Source organism: Falco peregrinus, chromosome 4, assembly GCF_023634155.1.
Source record: "Falco peregrinus isolate bFalPer1 chromosome 4, bFalPer1.pri, whole genome shotgun sequence".
In the NCBI taxonomy this organism is placed as follows: domain Eukaryota; kingdom Metazoa; phylum Chordata; class Aves; order Falconiformes; family Falconidae; genus Falco; species Falco peregrinus.
Window position 1 is genome coordinate 36,245,851 of NC_073724.1, and position 18,898 is coordinate 36,264,748.

The 18,898-nt window shown below is 36.5% G+C and overlaps 1 protein-coding gene across 14 annotated transcripts in view; it reads right to left on the reverse strand.

The window, feature by feature from the left end:
- The window catches only part of DMD (dystrophin), a 1,160,159-nt gene that overhangs the window by 185,882 nt on the left and 955,379 nt on the right, over window positions 1-18,898 (reverse strand). For 12 of the 14 annotated variants that reach the window (XM_055801176.1, XM_055801179.1, XM_055801178.1 and 9 more), the window contains 2 exons: window positions 11,178-11,350; window positions 8,072-8,228 (listed from right to left, as the gene is read on the reverse strand). In XM_055801176.1, coding sequence (XP_055657151.1) covers window positions 8,072-8,228; window positions 11,178-11,350 — 330 coding nt within the window. Of the gene's footprint in view, window positions 1-8,071; window positions 8,229-11,177; window positions 11,351-11,696; window positions 11,770-18,898 lie in introns of those variants that run through there. The other 2 variants (XM_027782512.2, XM_027782511.2) reach the window with 2 other exon arrangements.

Here is an 18,898-nt window from a genome sequence, read left to right on the forward strand (position 1 = left end):
CAAGAACTTTTCAGTTTCTTCAGGCCCTGCCAGCAAGAAGGTTGGAGGGTCACAAGAAATTAGGAGGGGACACAGCCAGGACAGCTGAACCAAACTAGCCAAAGGGATATTCCATACCACAGAATGTCATGCTCAGTATATAAATTGAGGGCAGTTGGCTGGGGCCTGATGAATGATGCTCGGGGACTGGTTGGGCATCGGTCAGTGAGTGGTGAACTATTGTATTGTGTGTCACTCGTTCTTTTTCTCCCTTCCCTCTGTATTTTATTCCTCTCCCCTTCTCCCTCCTTTTCATTACAATAATGTGGTTATTATTGGGTTTTTCCCCCTATTTTATTTTGTTTATTATTTTTTTCTTATCTCAACCCTCGAGTTTTGCATTCCTTCCTGATTCCCCTCTCCATCCCTTTGGGGTAGGGAGTGAGTGAGCAGCTGTGTGGTAGTTAGTTGCTGACTGGGGTTGAACCACGACAATTCCATTAATCTGAATCCAAATGTTCACCGCACAAAAATGTGGAGGAAACCTAGCCTGCGGATCGCACGTTGCATTGGGTCTTTTGCATGCTGTGTTGAATTTATCTAAACGGTCCTTACCACTGTTTTATTTCAACATTGTCTTCTCTTTTTATGGAACAATATCGAATGCATACTGTTTTCAAGTAGCATAGAGGTAAAATATGCAGATAACAATAGTGCGAGGTAACACAAAACACAATACTGAAAAAAGGAGAGCCATATGCCATGACTGGAAAACAGATATTTTACTGCAGGGATTAGAAATTTCTTTTCACAACACAGAGAGTCTATAGGCTTCTAAGATAATAAATTTACCAATTCAGGTTAATTAATTATTATACAAAATTTGGCTTTCTATGCAAACTAATGAAAGATTATAAATTTAATATTAAAAAGTTCATTACACTGTGAATTATATTTGATATACAATCTCTGTACAGGAAATACTTAACAGAACTAATGATGAGAATCACACCTGCAGTTTATAATATGAGCAGTCACAGATAAAAAATCCTTCATACATTTCAGGAAAATAAACTTAAGGAAATGACTACATTATTTTACTATAAATATTTAAATAAATTTTTTATTAAGTGGTCAAGAACTGACCATAAGGTTTGTAAATGTGAATCAGGAAAACCCTTTAACAATGTGTGCTTTCTTGAAGGAAGCGACTAAGTAATTAAAAGATGTTAATTTTGTGTCATGTACCTCAAAGGAACTGGGACCCTTTCACAGGGTGTATCTGCTATCATAAGGGAATCTACTGTTTGATTAGTATCTGTGACAAATATTTTCAACAATCATGTTGACCCGTAAGAACCAACACTGATTTTCACAAAAAGTACTGTATATTAACAAGTAAACTATCACTGGATATTACTCTGCATAAAAACTGAGTGGGGTTACTGCAGGGTTAAAACTCTTTTAACACAGACATTTTTAGGTTTAGAAATTTTTATAATTCATACTTGACTCTTGCATGAAGTGCAATGGAAAGAGGAAATATAATAAGCCTTTTTCATGCCTCCAAATGAGAAAAATCCATTCCTTTAACTAGTTTTTGTGCTCACCTCACGTTACATCATTCTGATGTAAGGCAGGTCTGCAGCTCAAGTAAGGCAACAGGTAGCATAACTTAAAATGTTCCCCCGTGGACTGTGGGCTTTGCTTTCATCTGATAGTTTTAAAAGTGGCATCAACAGTAATACTGCTTTTTTACACTGCAATTGTGTAACAGCTTAAAGATATAATATGCTTTATAAACATCTCCAAAGACAAATTTTTCTTCAGAAATGTCTATTCCCCAAACCAGTCTAACAGGAGGCACATGCACAAAGGTCTGTTCTCACATGCACCAAGAGCAGGAAGGAGTCACAGAAATTCTATGGGAACACAGAACTACACCAACTGATAGCATATTTGAAAGCCAGAAATGCCTTTAAGCTATGTATTTGGAATCAGTAGTACTGCTGTACGGACTCCTGCTGCTGTAGTCAGGTAAACCCTAGCTATGTACATGTAGAAAAAATGAGAAGGATGCAAAATACCTTCTTTCCACTTATACTGCTTTTGTATAAAGCCGTACCAACGAAATACACCTAGTGGTGTTATATTTCTGAAAAAAGTTTAAAGCCACATTCCCCAGCATCTGTTGTGCAACAGAACAAGGATAACATAATCAGATATGCACACTGCATCCCATAAACTGTGTGAACAGGAATCATTGTATCTATCTTCTCAATACAATAGAGAAATGCTAATGGGAACTTTCCGACTTTGTATATTTTGTATCTAGTCACAAACAAGAAGATTCTCTTTCTCTTTTATTAAAGAAAAACAGTAAGCCTATGTGTTAAATCTTTTATTTTCCAACTTTTCCATTCTGTATATTGGAGCCGGTGGGTGTGATTATAGTCTGTAAATCCTGAGTTTCAGAAAAGTTCACAGTATGGTCTTAAGATCTATTTACAATTCTCATAGCCTTCTCTGGTTTTGATCTGCAGACTTCTACCAAGTGAGTTTCGAATACGTTTCAGTATAAGAAATTTTAAAAGGAAAGAATGAAAAAAACATGAGGCTGAAGCAGAAGCACAGAACAGCATTAAAAATAATGAATGCTCATTTTGCACTATCCCATTCCAAGAAATGTTCTTACTGTATGAAAATAAAGCCAGCTTTTCTGATTAAAGTTTTGTTGTGAAATATGTACACACTACCAATAAAAATCCTAAGTAGCAACAAATTAAATTTTCTGGGGTTTTGAGAAAAAAAAAAAGGAAAGTATTTATCTATCTAAGCCCTGACTGACACATCTTTATAATAAGACGACCATCACTGAAAGCAGAATTAGCCTAAATGAATGTCTAATTTACAGCTAATGACTTTAGGCTAATTTAATTGAATTCCTTAACTTCTTCCACACTTCATGGTGACTGTAGTGGAAATCGAATGCCCATAATTTATGACCCAACACAAAAAAAAAAAAAAAAAAGTAAGTAAACTATTTAAGCATCTCTATTTGTCATCAACAGTACAGCAGTAGTGGTATTCTGTCCACCGTTTTAATAATGCCTATATTGATCAGCTTATCTCAAACCTCCATTACCTCTTCATGAGTGTCTTTAAAGCTCTGTAGATGGAGAAACACAGACGGTTTAATTTGAAAGATGACAATATAACGAGAAGGGACTTGCATTAGTAAAACTAACATTAATTTGTTATTATAAAAGCAGATATTTTTGCTTTTAATTAATTTTGAAGAGAAAGAGTACAATAAAATTAATTTAAGATGTTTCACAACCAGAATGCTTTTTAGAAAAGGGTTTTGACTTCAATTTTAAAAAGCAGATAAAAATTGTGCCACCAGAAAAAGTTAGTGTGTTGATGCAGGAATTATACTCCTTAGGCACTGCTGCTATACATTTCATGTGATTGTGTTTCCAAGGAATTGTTAATAATTACCTTCTATATTCATAAATGCTACTTATGCTGTTAATACAATCACTAGTGGCAAATCTTAAAAGAATGAAAGAAAAAGCAGACTATCTGCATGATGCCCAAGTAACTGAACTGAGATTAACTGTAACATGTACAGTTATTAATATTACTTCAATAAACCATTATTTTGACAGTAAAGCAAAGAAAACTGTATGATAATTAAATAGTATTTTGATGAACAGCAGCATTTTTCATTATTGACAACACCCCACTTCCCCCACACACCCACTCCTCTCACCCATTCTAAGACTTTGGCATAGACACAACTTCTTCAGCTGTCAAAAATCAACAAAATGACCCACTATATATAAGTTCAAAGAAATAGTGGTTATGTGAGTGTATTTGGGACAAATTCCAAATTTCCTTGTCTAAAAAGCACCTCTAATTTATAATGCAACAATGATTTTGACTGCATAGATATCTCTTCTCTCAGTTGAGTTCAAGCTCTCCTCTGGCACAGATTCAAGCATTTGAAACTTTCATCTGAATTTTACTCTTAAAATTTTTAAAGCCAATCTTGTCAACTAGGAGCATTCTAATGATAAGAACTGACTTCCTTTCATCTCTGCTATGAATGTCTGAGACATTCCAGATGGTCTTCTAAACAACAGAGAGGTTAAGTATGTTTGTTTTTCTATAAATTACATCCTTAAGGGGGGAAAAAAAAATATCAGCTTGTAACACTGTCTTAGAAAAAAGATTCAGGCATAAAATCATGTTTGCACTCATCATGCCATTTTTCAATGGCAATCATTTAACCTGCTTGTAAATAATGTTCCCCTGCTCAAAGTTTTTCTCTTCTCCAATGACGAACTTACCTTGGGTTCACTTCAGGCTTTACCTGGCAAAAATATTTTTTTCACAGAAGGAAAGACATTGTACTGATACAGAAAAACCAAAGCTGGAAGTTTTGTGTCATTTAAAAGATTGGTCAGATAGGTAGAGGCTTAGCTTGTTTACTGAAGACTGATTTCCAGAACTGACACTGAGGAGAACAAAATGAACAATCAGCAGATTCTATTTCTCAAAAGCAAAATTCAACTACTCTTTACTTTTACCTCCAACACTCTGAGAACTAAGTTTTGTTCTTAAGCAGAGGCCCTAAAACTCTTGAAAAAACTCGGCTTTTCAGTACTGCACTCCGGTTTTAAGCTAGATGCTGCTACACTTGTGGTGCAAGCCTTTTTAAAAGCATTTTTCTTATGTTCAGAAATCAGGTAAGCTGTTCATTCAAATACAGCTTTGTATGTCTGCTTCTGTAAAATAAACTTTTAGAGTAAAAGAAAGTCCATAGTGTCATGGAAAAAAAAAATACAGTAGAAAAACTCCAAGCTGCAAACAGATTTTGTCAAAGGCAACCTGAAGTCAGCATTATTCTGCACTGGTGGCTTTTCCCTCCTTCTCTGTAAGAAACTTTTGAAAGAGTAGACAGGGTAACCTAATTTCAAGGATTATGTGTTTTTTCAGAATACCTACAAGTAAAAAGGGCTCACATTAAACTACAGAAGTGCTAGAGAATAGGGACAGGAAAAAAGCCATATTTCTAAAAGGAACAAAAAAGTTCTAGTTTTGATACTAGACATGATGACCATAGATTTGTGTCTTGTATGTATCTGCATGTGGCAGAGAAGATATTCAGAAAGGAGGAGTGGGAAAAGTAATTTTGTAAAGTTACTTTCCACCTATTAATGATAACTTACTTTCACGCAGCACTTCTCATCCCTGAAAGTTTTAAACACTTCAGTTGATTAATGAGTGACAGAGAGATCACTTAGTCCATCACTGATGTCTTGCCACCTTTACCATGAATTCTAGGGACTTTTTTAATAGTTTGTAGAACAATATACAATATTAATATGTTATGAGAAGTCATTTCTCTAGATGAAAAAAATATTTCTTTGATCCAGGAGGAAAGGTCATGTTTTTGAATACTCAAACATTATTCAGATAACACAAGTTTTGTTGTAACACTTCTACACAAGCCCTTCTTTAAGTCTTGTTTTGCCTCAAGAGTTGTCTTTAGGTAAAGGGTTTGAGTTAAAGTCATGCTGAGTTAAAGCAACATTTATATTATTTCTCCCATATTGATCTTCTGGATGGGCTTTAAAACTACTTTATGAAAGTTGCAATAGCCAGCTGGGTAGGACAGACCTCAGATTTCATGTATCTTACCTTTCACACAGGGAAAAAAGGTGGTGCTGCATAAAGTCATGGATGTTTTGGCCTCACCGTTTCTGTGATAATGCTTGAAGTCTCAAGTAAAGTTTTGTGAGAAAGACACATCCTACACATCACCTCTCCAGAAGGAAGACCTTGGAAATGCAATTAAGCTTTCCCTTGCAGCAAAGCATTATATCATCTTAGAAAAGCATTGTGCACTGACAGTGAGGTGTTTTGGTTTTGGTTTTGGGTTTTGGTTTTTTTCATCATTCCCTATGGCTTTCTCAGCCATTAAGTAAAGACAGGCCCTTGAGAAACCATATTGCCACTAGCTTCCATCAGTCTGCTACTGTAGACAAATGCCTGTTTGCTTATGCCAAAAGCCAGTCCTGGTTGTGTATGATATTTCCAGATTTTCACAAACTCAGAGTTCCTGATAACTTACAGCAGCAAGGTATGTCACATTCTGTTTCCAAACTTAATCTTCTCGCTGTTTGTTCTAAAATGTTTCCTTCAGCATTAGGTAGGACAATCTATTAGAGCAATACCTACAGTATAGCACTTGATGAATGGAGAAAACACAGGTATTTCAGATCCAATTTCATTTTATAGTACCATTTCACATTTCTCCATTAAGCAATAAAATCAGAGATTTAGGAACTGCAGAAACAATACCTTTTTGTGGCAAATTTCACACATTGTAAGTTACATATGTGTATCTCAATGGTTTTTAACTGACGATCACTGGTTTTGGAATATTCTCTTCTCATGGTATTAAGAATGACAATTTATTTTTTTTTATATACATTTTAAAGACATTTTTTTGAAATACACTGAAGTATACTTGGTCATCAAACAGGAGGGAAAACCTTCCAATAATGTCATTATTTTAACTGAAGACACATGTGGATGAAGGAGAGGAGAGCTAGAATATTACATCCAAGTAAATTCCAAGAAATGGAATAGTGTATAGTGGAGAAATGTCTTAGTATAAATACTTATATGGGTTGTCCCAATCACTACATACATTTACCTTTTAAACATGAAAGGACAATTTCTCTATATCAGAAAGGGTCCTTGCCCTTGATCTTATACTGTTCTCTGTAAAAAAAAAAAATAAAAAAAAAATACCCTGACACTGTATTCCCAACTTCCTACTAAATAAGGATATGTCCTAGTGGTTTGAGGCCTGGTTTCTCTATGGACATCTGTTATTAACTGGTGCTTCCCAGATTAAAGTTTTCATCAGAAACTAACACAAAAGAAACAGAAGTCTTATCATAAGGGCTAGACGGGATTTTATAGAGTTCATAAGTGATAGAATAGGAGTTCTTGAAGTTGGGTATGCTATCCCAGTTACCTTTCACATGGTTCCCTATTCCTTCTCAGAGCAACAGTTTTGCCCTATTTACTGCTTCATTCAGTAATGCTTCAGCTTTATTTTAGCAGAACACTAGTTTTCTTATGGGTTTCATTATGACACTACTAAAAAAAAAAGCATAGCTGAGGTACTAGAACTGTGATTTCACATTCAGACCTGAATAGGCTGCAATGGCATAACAAATTAAAAGCTGTTTGCCTGAAAGAAGACATTAGGTTAGCATCAGACAGGTGTGAACTTGTTTCAACACAGAAAACATACTTAAAGCATACCTTTAACACAAAGTCCTCTGTGAATCTTTGTATGATAAATTATTTAGCAGTATTGTGTTATTTTAGGGGTTGTTCATCTGGTGGGTTTTTAAAAAAAAAACACAACCAACAACTTCCCATACAAGGGTTGGATTTAGGTTCCATTTTACTCAAAGCTTAGTCTGGAACAGTCCCCATACAATGGTTTGCTATTGCCTTTCCTTAAGAATTCCTTGATGGAATTATTATCACTTATAGAGAGTTACAGTCTGTTATCACAATAATTTCACAATGCACACGGTTGTGTGTTAGGGCTGGTATCAGCTACTTTTCAACAACAATTGCTGTTTAACAACAGATGTTCCAAAAATCAATAACAAAATGGGGTTTCAAAAAGTACACATGAAATTTAAATGTCTGATCTAGAAAAGAATTCAAAACTACTTATTTAATTCCTAAATAATATTAGATTACTATTTTTTCTGGCCATGGAAACTAGCTGTCTGTGATAGGTCTGTGAAAATCCTGTGTTGCTTTTCAAAAATCCAAGGAGTGATAGTAAACACTCCCTTCTCCAAAAGTCTGATTTTCTAAGCAGTATTTCAAAACTGTACATGGTACCCATATGCAAGAAGTTCAGTTTTCATTGTCTCTAAATGTGTTGTAAAAGGTATCTTAGTTTTTCCAAGAAGGGTTGTTTCATGCAGCACAAACCTGCAAAACAAAAAGCAATGACCGAAAGATAATTTAAAAAAAATCATACCCTATGAGTATCGTTCTGTTTCTGCACAGTGGGAAGATCTCCACCAATGGGTGCTTGCTGTTTTAATTCATCCTCCTTCAATTGCAGCCATGCCAAAAGTTCCTGAAGAGAGAGATGTAAACGCTTCCACTGGTCTGTACTGGCTTCCAAATGGGATCTGAAAGCATGAATTAAATATAAGATATATTCAGGCACATTGAAAATAAAACCCAAATTGTACAAGCTTACTTACTGAGAAAGATCCTAGTGTTTCATTAACTTTGCGATTTTTAAATAGCTTCAGTAGCTTTGAATTGGACTCTGGCAACACTGATTTAAATTTGCTTCTGAAGTCCTGGCCTGAAACATACATTCTTTTCCCATCTCTTGGGTTATTTTTTTTTCTCCAGTTTTCCTCTTCAGCAATAATAACTGTGTTGAATTGTCAATCTCACTAAGCGTGCACAAATATTATGCAGGACTAGCATGAGAGTAATTTAGTCATCACTTAGGATTACTAGGAGATTAATTAACTAAAATGTGGAGAGTAGTCTTCCAACTCATAGAAGAGCAGGCATTTCTCTAAACTGCTACACAAACAGTTCAAACTCACATAAGATTCATGTTGTTGCTCACCTTTAAGATAAGAGAACCAATGCTATTCTTTCCCAAAAAAGTTGTGAGGAGATTGTTAAAGCCAGTAGAATGCCCTTACAGTAGCCAAATGTCTGTGCCTTTTGAACAGAGGTGTGAATGAAACTGAATCACTGGAAAAATTAAGAGACAGAACACTACCGTGTGAAAACAAGGTCTCCACTATGAGGACATCTTCCAAATATTTCCTCTGTGTATGTGTAAATGTGTTTTTTCTAATACTGGGATCAAGTGTTGAGCTACTAATTTTCAGCAACTAAATCCTGTGGAGAGAAAACACCTGACTGAAACATCACTGGGCTGATCAAATCTTCAATTTTGTTTATACCATTGATAAAGCACACTAAAATTTTGTCTCTCTAGACTTAGGAATATGCCATTTTTTAATTGTTGGTTGGGAAGAAATTCCTAAATCACTTCCAGGTAACATCAAAAGCAGTATTACATAACAGTACGTTATAAAATGTACTGGAAAATAAAGATGGCTTTTCTATTATTTCATGTTTTTTTCTGTTAAACTTCCATCTTTGTTCAAACATTTCTCTTCTTTTTCAGTGATTGCACATAGAATCACATATTTTCTGACAGTGAAAATGCTACTCCTATACCTCATATGGAATGCTCTATAAAGAAACGTGATAAATATGGACTCAGTGTTTTGCACACCTTATTACTTAGTTTGGATAATGAAATGAGGAACTGCTGAAGGTAAGGACAGCTGTATTTCTTTGAAATGCCCTGTGGATTCTGTTTTTTTTCTGACCTTTTACACCAGGCAACTGGATTGGCAAGGAAAGGGACAGATTAGCCACAGGCTGACAGAAAGCTCAGCCGCTCTGGTATGTGAAGTGATGGAAAAACTCCTTTTCCAAACTTAAAGGCGATGTGGGAGGGGCACACATAGACCGTGCTGCCTATTGATCTCCGCTCTCACAGGGCAGCTGTGAGCTGGGGCCAGACTGCCTGACCGCAGGTGCTGCGTGGGGAGTGCAGCCTGGCAGGCAGCGAGGGCTGGGGGAGCTCCAGGGTGTCTCCCAGAGCAGCAAGGGGGGAGAGAAGCAAGAATGTTGTATGGGGAGTTGCAGGAGGTGACAGCCAGAGCAAGGACCACAGGGCTTTTGGAGGGGGCACAGTCAAGGAGCCAAGTTTCAGAATCAGGTTAACTCCTGCCTCTCACACTTTTCCCAGCAAACACAAGCTGCCACCTCCTCCAGAGCAAGGCAGCAACTGGAGGCAAAACCTGGGGTCCTCACTTCTTCCCTGCATCCCCAGGTCTGGCTTTACAGAGGAAAAGTGCAAAAAGAGTGACCCAAAGTGGTTTTGTTACTGCTGCTGTGCTCTGGCCTTCTCCAGTTTGGTGAAGGTTTTCCCAGAACCCATCTTGTTCTGCCCTTTCTTCACCTTTGGGAATATATGTTTATGTATTTGCACACTGGTGTATATCATATGCATACACTCATATATTTATAAATGTGTTCAAATGTGTGCAGACAAAACAGATAATTCTCAGAGAGACCTTGAAGGGTCATACCCCTCTTCTTTTGCTCCTCAGAAGAAGGAAGAAGGAATGTGTGTCTCTTTTTCTTTAGCTACTAATATCTTTTCAACCTTACATCCTTCATTTATTTTTAATGATTGATGTTATGAAGATGACTTTTGTCATTACACAGACAGACATCCCTCAGGGCCTGAGCTGAAAAAAGCTAATATTTCATAAATCACTTTGAAAAACACTTCAGCCTTTTGCTGCCCTCTGAACTACACACAGCAAGTGAGCAAATGAAAAAATGCAGGAGACTGAACGCAACAGAGCTGGGATGCCTATGTAAAAGTTGTATTTCTGAAGAGAAGCTTCCTCCTTTTGAAAAGCAATCTTCAGCCCACTGAAGCCTGTGTACCCCCACTTCATCATTTGTAACATTAACATTTATTATATTTTTCCTTGCAAGCAGAAATTTTTCCTCTTATGGCACTACCTATGGATATCTTTTACTCCTGGATTTTATTTTGTAATTCCGTCCACACTCCAGACAACAGCTACAATCTTAAATAATTTGTGTCTCATTTGCAAGGCTATTCTTAGTTTTGCACTGGAAATAGCAGCCTTAGAAATAAAGCTTATCATAAATATAGGTTATTTAATAATTTTCTTTCATGAGTCATCGATAAGTCATCCCAGCTCTAGAAAAAGCCCATATTCAGAGGGGGGTACAGTTGCTGTTTAAACATGCTAATCTCTCCTGTAATTACAAAACCTCATCATATGCCTTAAATCCTAATCCTCTACTATCATTTTCACGCTAAAAAACCTGATCATTCTTACAAAGTTAAGCCAACATTCAAAATAGCACAAATCATTTAAAAATAGACAAAAATAGTGCTATCAGACACAAAATTAAACCTTTTTACCAGCAAAATGCAGCATTCCATCTTACGCACCAACTATAGGCTTTTGCTTACGTTCAGGTCCTACCTAATATTTAGGGATTTCCTCCTAAGATCACTCCATCTGAGGTTCATGTTATCCAGACGTCTCTGCAACAGGGCTGCATCCTCAGAGCCTTCCAGGGACCTCAGGATTTTCTGCCCATTTTCATCGAGGTTGTGAAAGATGTCAGTATGAGCATCAATTTCTGCCTGTAGTTCCTATGGAAGCAATAGAAAACAATACATGTGATTTCTTGCAAAATCATAGAAAATATCACTTCTCAAAATGGTGTAAAAATCTTCAGTGCAACACAGAGTTAGCACAGGTTTTGACAACTCCTTTTACCATAATATCACGTACTATATACTCAGCCGTGTTTCCCTTTCACACGAAGGCCCTTTGCACCGAATAATAACCTTTTTTCTGTACAGAGCATACTGAACAAAACTTAGAAAGTTAAAAGTCTAGCCTTTGACAGGCAACAAAGCAAGGACAAGATATATTTACTGTGCTGATGAGGGAAAAAAACCCCACATAACCCTCAAGATCTCAGGTAAATCTGACCTTCACATGATACGTCTTCCTGTGCAACATTTTCAGTTTGAGCTGGGGACTGCAACACCGGTCCTGCTGCATGGCAATTCCAAGGAAACTACACAACCGCAGCAGCCGAGCTTTAAAATGCCAAGTTCACTTACATTCTGTTGACAGAACGCATTTTGGAGCACAGGCCTCAGCAGTCAATAGCAATAAACAGCCACTTTGTGCTATATCAAAACACTGGTCAGGGCCATGGCTGTAGGAGGACCTGAGAATAGCAAGGACGTAGAATATGCAACTGGCAGTTCATGTTGAACAGCCAACTTTTCTTATCACTCTCTAACTGCAGGCCAGCTCTACATTTTGAATTCATTTTTCCCCCTCATTTTTAGCACGGCTCTTTCTGCCAAAAGAACATTCCTCAGGGAGCTGCCCGGTACCAGCATTCCAGCCTGCCCACACACTCAATGCAGCCTTTGTACATTGGCTGCCCTTCTCCAAGACGTTTGCATGCTGCAGCTCCACAAGGTCAGATTCGGTCACAGAGAACAGTGGTTGAATCAAGCTCTTTAAAATACTAAAAATAAAAATTAAAAATTTAATTTCAACACATACATACATGAGCACACAGGTACTCTATAGGTAGCCACATATGCACAAAAGTACTTTCACTTTCAAACAAAGAAGCACAAAAAGCCACAAAGAAAATGACCTAGTGAATAAAGCTCTGCATTTTCTCCTGGGGTGCTTGGGCACTGAGATTTGTGGTGGTAGTTTCTGGATGCCTGAAATGAGAGTGCTGGGGATGAAGTGTGAAAGCGGAAATTATTTGTGGCATATGAGAGCAAGACCCAGCACTAACTGAGCATCACAGGTAGTCCCCAATGGAAATTTGTTGTAATTTTCTTTAGACGAATGACTTTGAGGGAGAGGAGCACACAACTTGCCTACTTGGTGTGTTCCTAATTGAATTGGTTTTATTTGATATTTTAAGTGTAATGTTAGCTGCACTGAATCATGAGTAGATTGTCCTTGTTCACCTATGGCTGTTCCAAATGTCATTTACTGTCCTTTACTGGATAGCTATTTCTTGCACAGCAATGACTAGCACTGTATTTGGAGCAATTTTAAGACAAGCCAGAAATGTCTTTGGTACAGTATAAGAGTTCTTATCCAACTATTTTACTTTACCTATGGTCATCCTAGCAGTAAAGTAGTTAGGAATGAGTTTGGAATACATCAGAGGTAATTCTGAAGGATTCAACTGTATCATAAGTATTGTATTTATCTATTGATATTAAAAAGGCGATTTAGATTTTTAAAAATACCATTATTAAGGTAAATAACCATGTATAATATACCAGGTATGAATGGCCTTACTTGAAAATTTGTATTTTTATTTCAAGTCTGAACGTTGCTAGCTTCAGCTTCTGTGATATTTTTTTTTTTTTTTTTTGCTGGACTGAACAATACTTTATTACCAAATTTCTTTCTCTTCAAGTATGCATTTGGAGATTTTATTTAGGCTAGGTTAAGTATCACAAACCTGATGTAAATAACCAAAACAATATATAAATAAGGATAAAGTTCACAGTAAAAAAGTTAACTTTTAATGTTTGTATACTTCCAAAGTCATTCCACATTTAAAAATTTATAAATCTATTGCTGAATGAAAGAATTATCATATGCATTATCTATTGCACGAAATTATTAGTTTTTAGGGTGGTGATAGAAACAGCTGCCTTTTCCTCAGCAAGAACACGTGCCATGAAACATGTATGATGAATAACTGTTCACAGCAGGAAGCTGTCCAATCCATACCCTCTTGGTGTTTTTTACCACACCTATATTCATAGCATTTCAGAACACAGAATTAGGGAAAAAAAAAGCACTTCCAGATTTTTCTTTTAGAAAAAGTGTCTCATAGTCAACGCATTTCATGCTTTTCTCCTGAAACATGCATACTTCTAAAAATAAAATCAAGCCATATCCTTTTTGTTTCAGAATATTACATCCTATCACAATAAATGTAGATGATTAGTTCAATGAGCAACAAACATGAAAAGCAATGTACTCTTATCAAAAGCTTGGTATTATTCAAGATCTGGTTTTCCTTGTTCCAAATTACCTCTGTATACTGCACTCCTAATGCTTCTAAAACTAGTTTATTCCAGCTATGCAGGAAGCCTACGCTGACAAAAAAGCAAGACAACAACAAATATATTTAGTCCATTTTGTTTGGTGCATTTCAGATCCTTTCTTTATGGCTCCTTCACATTCCAAGAGAAACAGAGTACATATCAGAAAAGGATTTATACACCTTTTATTTGTTTTCTGAAAAAAGTAATTTCCATGTTTCAAAAATAAGTGAAAGATCAATATGAACTAGATTCTTTTTCTTGACAAGAATAAAGCAGGAAGATCTATTTCATCTCATAAACTGCTATGATATTTGCAAAAGTATGCTGTCGTTACACATCATACCAACAAGCACAGAATATAAACTAAACATAGACTATTTATTGAATTTTTGTATTTTCCAGTGTGTTCAAACACATGGAGAAACTGCAGAGGATGAAAAATTAATCCCGATACAATTCCACTGGATTACAGTTGGACTTAAGTTGACTCTACGCTGCATTTTTGCTGTAGTGGTTAGTACTGAGGCTGTGTGGAAATAGATTCCCTTAAAATGAGCAGATAGCAAAATGAAAAATATCTTCTTGATCGCAAGTTACTGCTTAGAGTGAGATGAATTTCTTAGAAAGAACTGCGACTCCATCACATGCAGATTTGCCTAGGAATTTCGGAGTTAAATCCTCCTTTATTACCACGACTGTAATATTTGTTCATAGAAACCCTGATGGATAGGTATGACAGGTTTCTACACATTGAAAAATGTGTATCTACTTTAATATACTGTATAGAATAAGTCTAGAACTAAGTCACAGAACTAAGAATGATAAAGATATGATATAAACTGGTCTTGAGGGGAACAATATTCTTGGACAAAACAGGGTGAGGGAATTTGCTTTAGCTGTTTGACTTTTGCCCTGAGCTGCTGAAACCTGTATGCATGTTTTCAAGGGAGGAGCACAGGAAGGCTGTAAGACAGCACACCCAATTCTGCCATAAAGCTAGGGGGTGGATATAGTTCTCACATGTCCATCTCAGTTCTCTCCCTTGCAACTACTGCTAGCATTCTCCATAGGAGTACACATCCTCACTGTCCTAATCTTCTCGGTAGGTAAAAGAAAAATTCACCTGTGGCTCCACATGTTTTATTTTACACAGAGCCCTGTAAAATGCTGCGGAGTCATTGCTGTGAAACCTAGCGCATTAGAAGTTCTGCCAGCCTCCACATGGCAGAGAGTCCTAGAAGAGTTCAATATGGCTTGAGATACTTTATCAGAAATAATTAATCTGTGTCAATATCCTTCATATCCCACATGCAATATATAGACATGACATATAAAGGACATGACACATGGCAAAATCTGCCATTATTTTGGCAATACATTAGAGAGGGATCGGTAGGCTGGAAGTAAAATGAAGTTTTAGAAGGAATTAGTTACACTACTTGGACTATACATGAGTCAGACTAAGACATGAAAATTAATGCAGTACAGCTGAAAAAATATTTTAAACAAAGTAGAAAAAAAATAAATTATGTAATAATTTAAAGAACTTAAAGCCCTTAAATCCTTCTCTACAAACTCAGTTTCACCCTTGGAATTGTGTTTTTAATTTCCAGTGAAGCATTTTACGTTTTCTAGATACTATACAAAGTTGCTAATCAAATAAATGACATTAATTGAGGCATGGGGGCTCACAAAGTAAAAGACACCACCATCTGATTAATAGAAAGGAATGCAGAGGATAAAATTGATCTCTACTGACAGTAATTAAAAAAATAAAGTCTGCATAATTACATACATGTACTCAAAGCATCAGCAATTAATACCTGTGTGGCTACATATAGTTCAAAAGTATTATACTTTACAGTATTGTTTCTGTAATGCTAATACTGAAATAGCTAGAAAATCAATCATGAAACCACTCAAAACAAAAAGATCCTGTACCTCTGTAAAACCTCTCTGCGTAGTTAGCCAAACCAACGGCCCCCTTCATATTTGTATTAACAAAGCGTATTATATTTCTCCTAAATAATTTCTGGAAAAAAACACAGCTAGACATTTTAAATTAGTAACATATTTTTGTAAACCTCTTACACTGTACAAAAAGTACTGATGATGTAATCCCCCTTTTTGCCATTTTCCTTTTTTTCTTATTTCTTACAGTCCTATTTTCTTCCTTCCCCTTTAGCTTTTCAACCCCTTTCTTCCCTTCCTCATTTCCTTTTCCTCCACTTTCTCTCTTTTCCTTCCTCTTTAACTTTTCCCTTCCTCTTTCTTTTTCCATAATTCCTTCCTCCCTTCCTTTGCCTTCCTGTCTTTCTCTTCATTTCTCTACTTATCTTTTTTTATCTTATTATTTTCCTTCTCCCTCCTCTTTTTTCTTTTTCTTCTTACTTTCTTTTCCTTTCCTGGCTTTCTTCTCATTTTCCTTCCTTCTTTTCCCCTTTCCCATCCCTTTCCATTCCTTTCCTTCCTTCCTCTGTTTAAGATACAACCTTCTGTGAGTAAAAAACATTTTCATATTCTTTTGTGGTGATCTCAAAACTTCTCAAGAATGTGGGTTTCTTTCTGCTTTTGCTTTGCATTTGCATTGGTTAAACATCATTTCAGGTGCATGGGGAAGGCAGAACTTACAAAGTTGTTTCAAACCAGTATTTTTTTAGTTCTAACAATACCACTGAGCAAAGCACATCTCTAAAGAATATGTCTTTTCTCCATGGACTTGAAGGGGATAGAATAGCTGTTAGGGCCTGGCATAGTCTGTGAGTTTTTACCAACAGTGGAGTTCAGTTGATATAAACAGAAAAGTTTGCTATTGTAACCTGGTATAACAAAAAAAAGTTGTTTTTTTTTGTTTGTAACCTCCTTATGGATTCTACAGTATAGGAAATAGACTCACTGTCTGTACTTTGCAACTTTGTCCAGCACAGCTTAGGGACTGGATTTCAAATTAATCATCCTACTTATTTTTATTTAATTACATCTTTACTCCTGCAAATTTCTGATTCTGCCTAAATCATTAAACTCTGTGTGAGGGTTCCGAGAGTTTGAGACTTTTTTTCCAATGTCCCTGCAGACTCCAGCAGCTTTTGGAGGCACAAAGATCCATGCACATGGCACCTCTTTCAGGATCACAGCTTATTCTTCTGTCTGCTAAACAGAGGAATGGTTTTGTGGGTATTATAGTTCTGGAGATGTTGAATTAATGGTGACAACACAGCAAGCCAAATGCAGTTTAGGTATCTGAGTGGTAGATTCAGTGCAAGATGGACTTGATCTATTTCTTTTGCTTCTAGCAATAGAAGGGCAGTTTACACTACTTTTTATGACAGTCTGTTCTTGTGAACTAGTCATTATTTTCAAAGTATTTGAACAGAAAGAAATGTATTATTTTTTTGGAAATGAAAGACAGAATTTGTTCTAGACTGAAAAAACCCTATGATTTAAATTAATGGTGGAACAAAACACTGAAGTATTCCTTGCTTTTTAAGACACTATTGGTCTGACTGGAGTTCCCTCTTCCAGAAGTCATTGTTCCTCTAAGAACTGGTTGTTGGTGGGTTTTTTTGGTTTTTTTTTTTTGTTTTTGTTTGGTTTTTTTCTTCAGATCAAAATATAACTAATTCAGATAGGATTTTGGGACCTATTTTGTGTAGAGGAATTTTTAAAGGACTGAGGACATATGTTACCATTGTCCGGGTTGGACAACCCAGGCCTGTTAGTTGAAACTGCACAGCAACTTTAAATTGTCCTTGGAAGAAGCAGTGGGAGAAAGAAAAGAAGCTATGCACAAACAAGAAGCCAGGTGCAGAGCAAGACCTGGGAAGCGCGAAATCAACACACTCTCATTGGCACACTCTGATCAGGCGCCTGCAGCATGCTCACCAGTCAGCGACACGGACGCCCGCGTGACCAGAAACTTTTATCCAATCACCTGTGTGTAGAGTCATGTGAGCAGTTGGTTTAAGTTATAAGTACGACCTGTTTGTTTAATAGAGTGAGCACGGCATGTAGCCATATTGGTGTGATTGTCGTGACTTGGCCGACTCTCCACGGGGACCCTCTTCGATTTTGTTTCCAGACAATCTAACAGTGAGAATCCAACAGTGATGAATATGATGTTTTATTGTCATTTAGACCATGGTAGCTAACATAACCAAGCTATGTCACAACATAGGAAAGAAACTTTTAGCCCCTCCATCAGGCTTCTAAATCATTTGCTCTCCCAGTCCATAAGCAAAACTTTTATTGGGTCTTAGAATAAGAGCGTTTACTGAGCAATCTACATAATACTAAAAACTTAACAAATGAGATTAAAAATGTAATTAAAGGGCAGATTTATTGAGTTAAAAGCATTGTTGTGAAATGGCTATACATCATCATGCCATGAAGTCTCCTAGCTAGCCTATGGCATGACCCCAATTCCAGTCTGGTATGATTACATCTCTGAGTTTCATGCTAATGACTTGATTAAGAAGAAAGATAAAAAAGGTGTTTTCTGTCGGGAAGATAAGCTTATGAATATCATTAAGGCATTTCTAGGTTCCCAGGACAGTTTTCAAAAATAAAGGATAAGTTAGTCTTCTAAGAGGGAATCAAATGTTGATGAGTGGAAGCCGAAAGTATAAATTTCCAGCAGAAAACAATCTGTGTAAGTTGTTTCTACCACTGTTACGGTTTTAAATTTCACAAGTTCCAGAACTAAGAAGGGACCAAAATTCATATTCAAAGGATTATTTCATCTAAAAGAAGATATAAAAACTTTCCTTAGTACATTGGGCCCTGTCTTCAGAAAAGATTGTCTTTATAAACAGGCAAAACAACCTTCAATCTAGGTTATATTCAGATTGCATGACATTACAAGGTGCATCTAAGGATGTAGCCATCTCTTGCTGTCAGACAGTAACTGTGAAAACATGGCAAGGGCTGCTTCATTTCATTAAGAGTGAGCTGCCTTAGGCATGGAGCAGTAACTCTTAACAGCACCAGCCCAATCATTTGGACATACTCAAGTCTTTATTGTGCAGATTGTTGTTCACAGGGATGGCTTTTCAGATATAAAACAAGGCCTTATATTTCTCCCTTGTT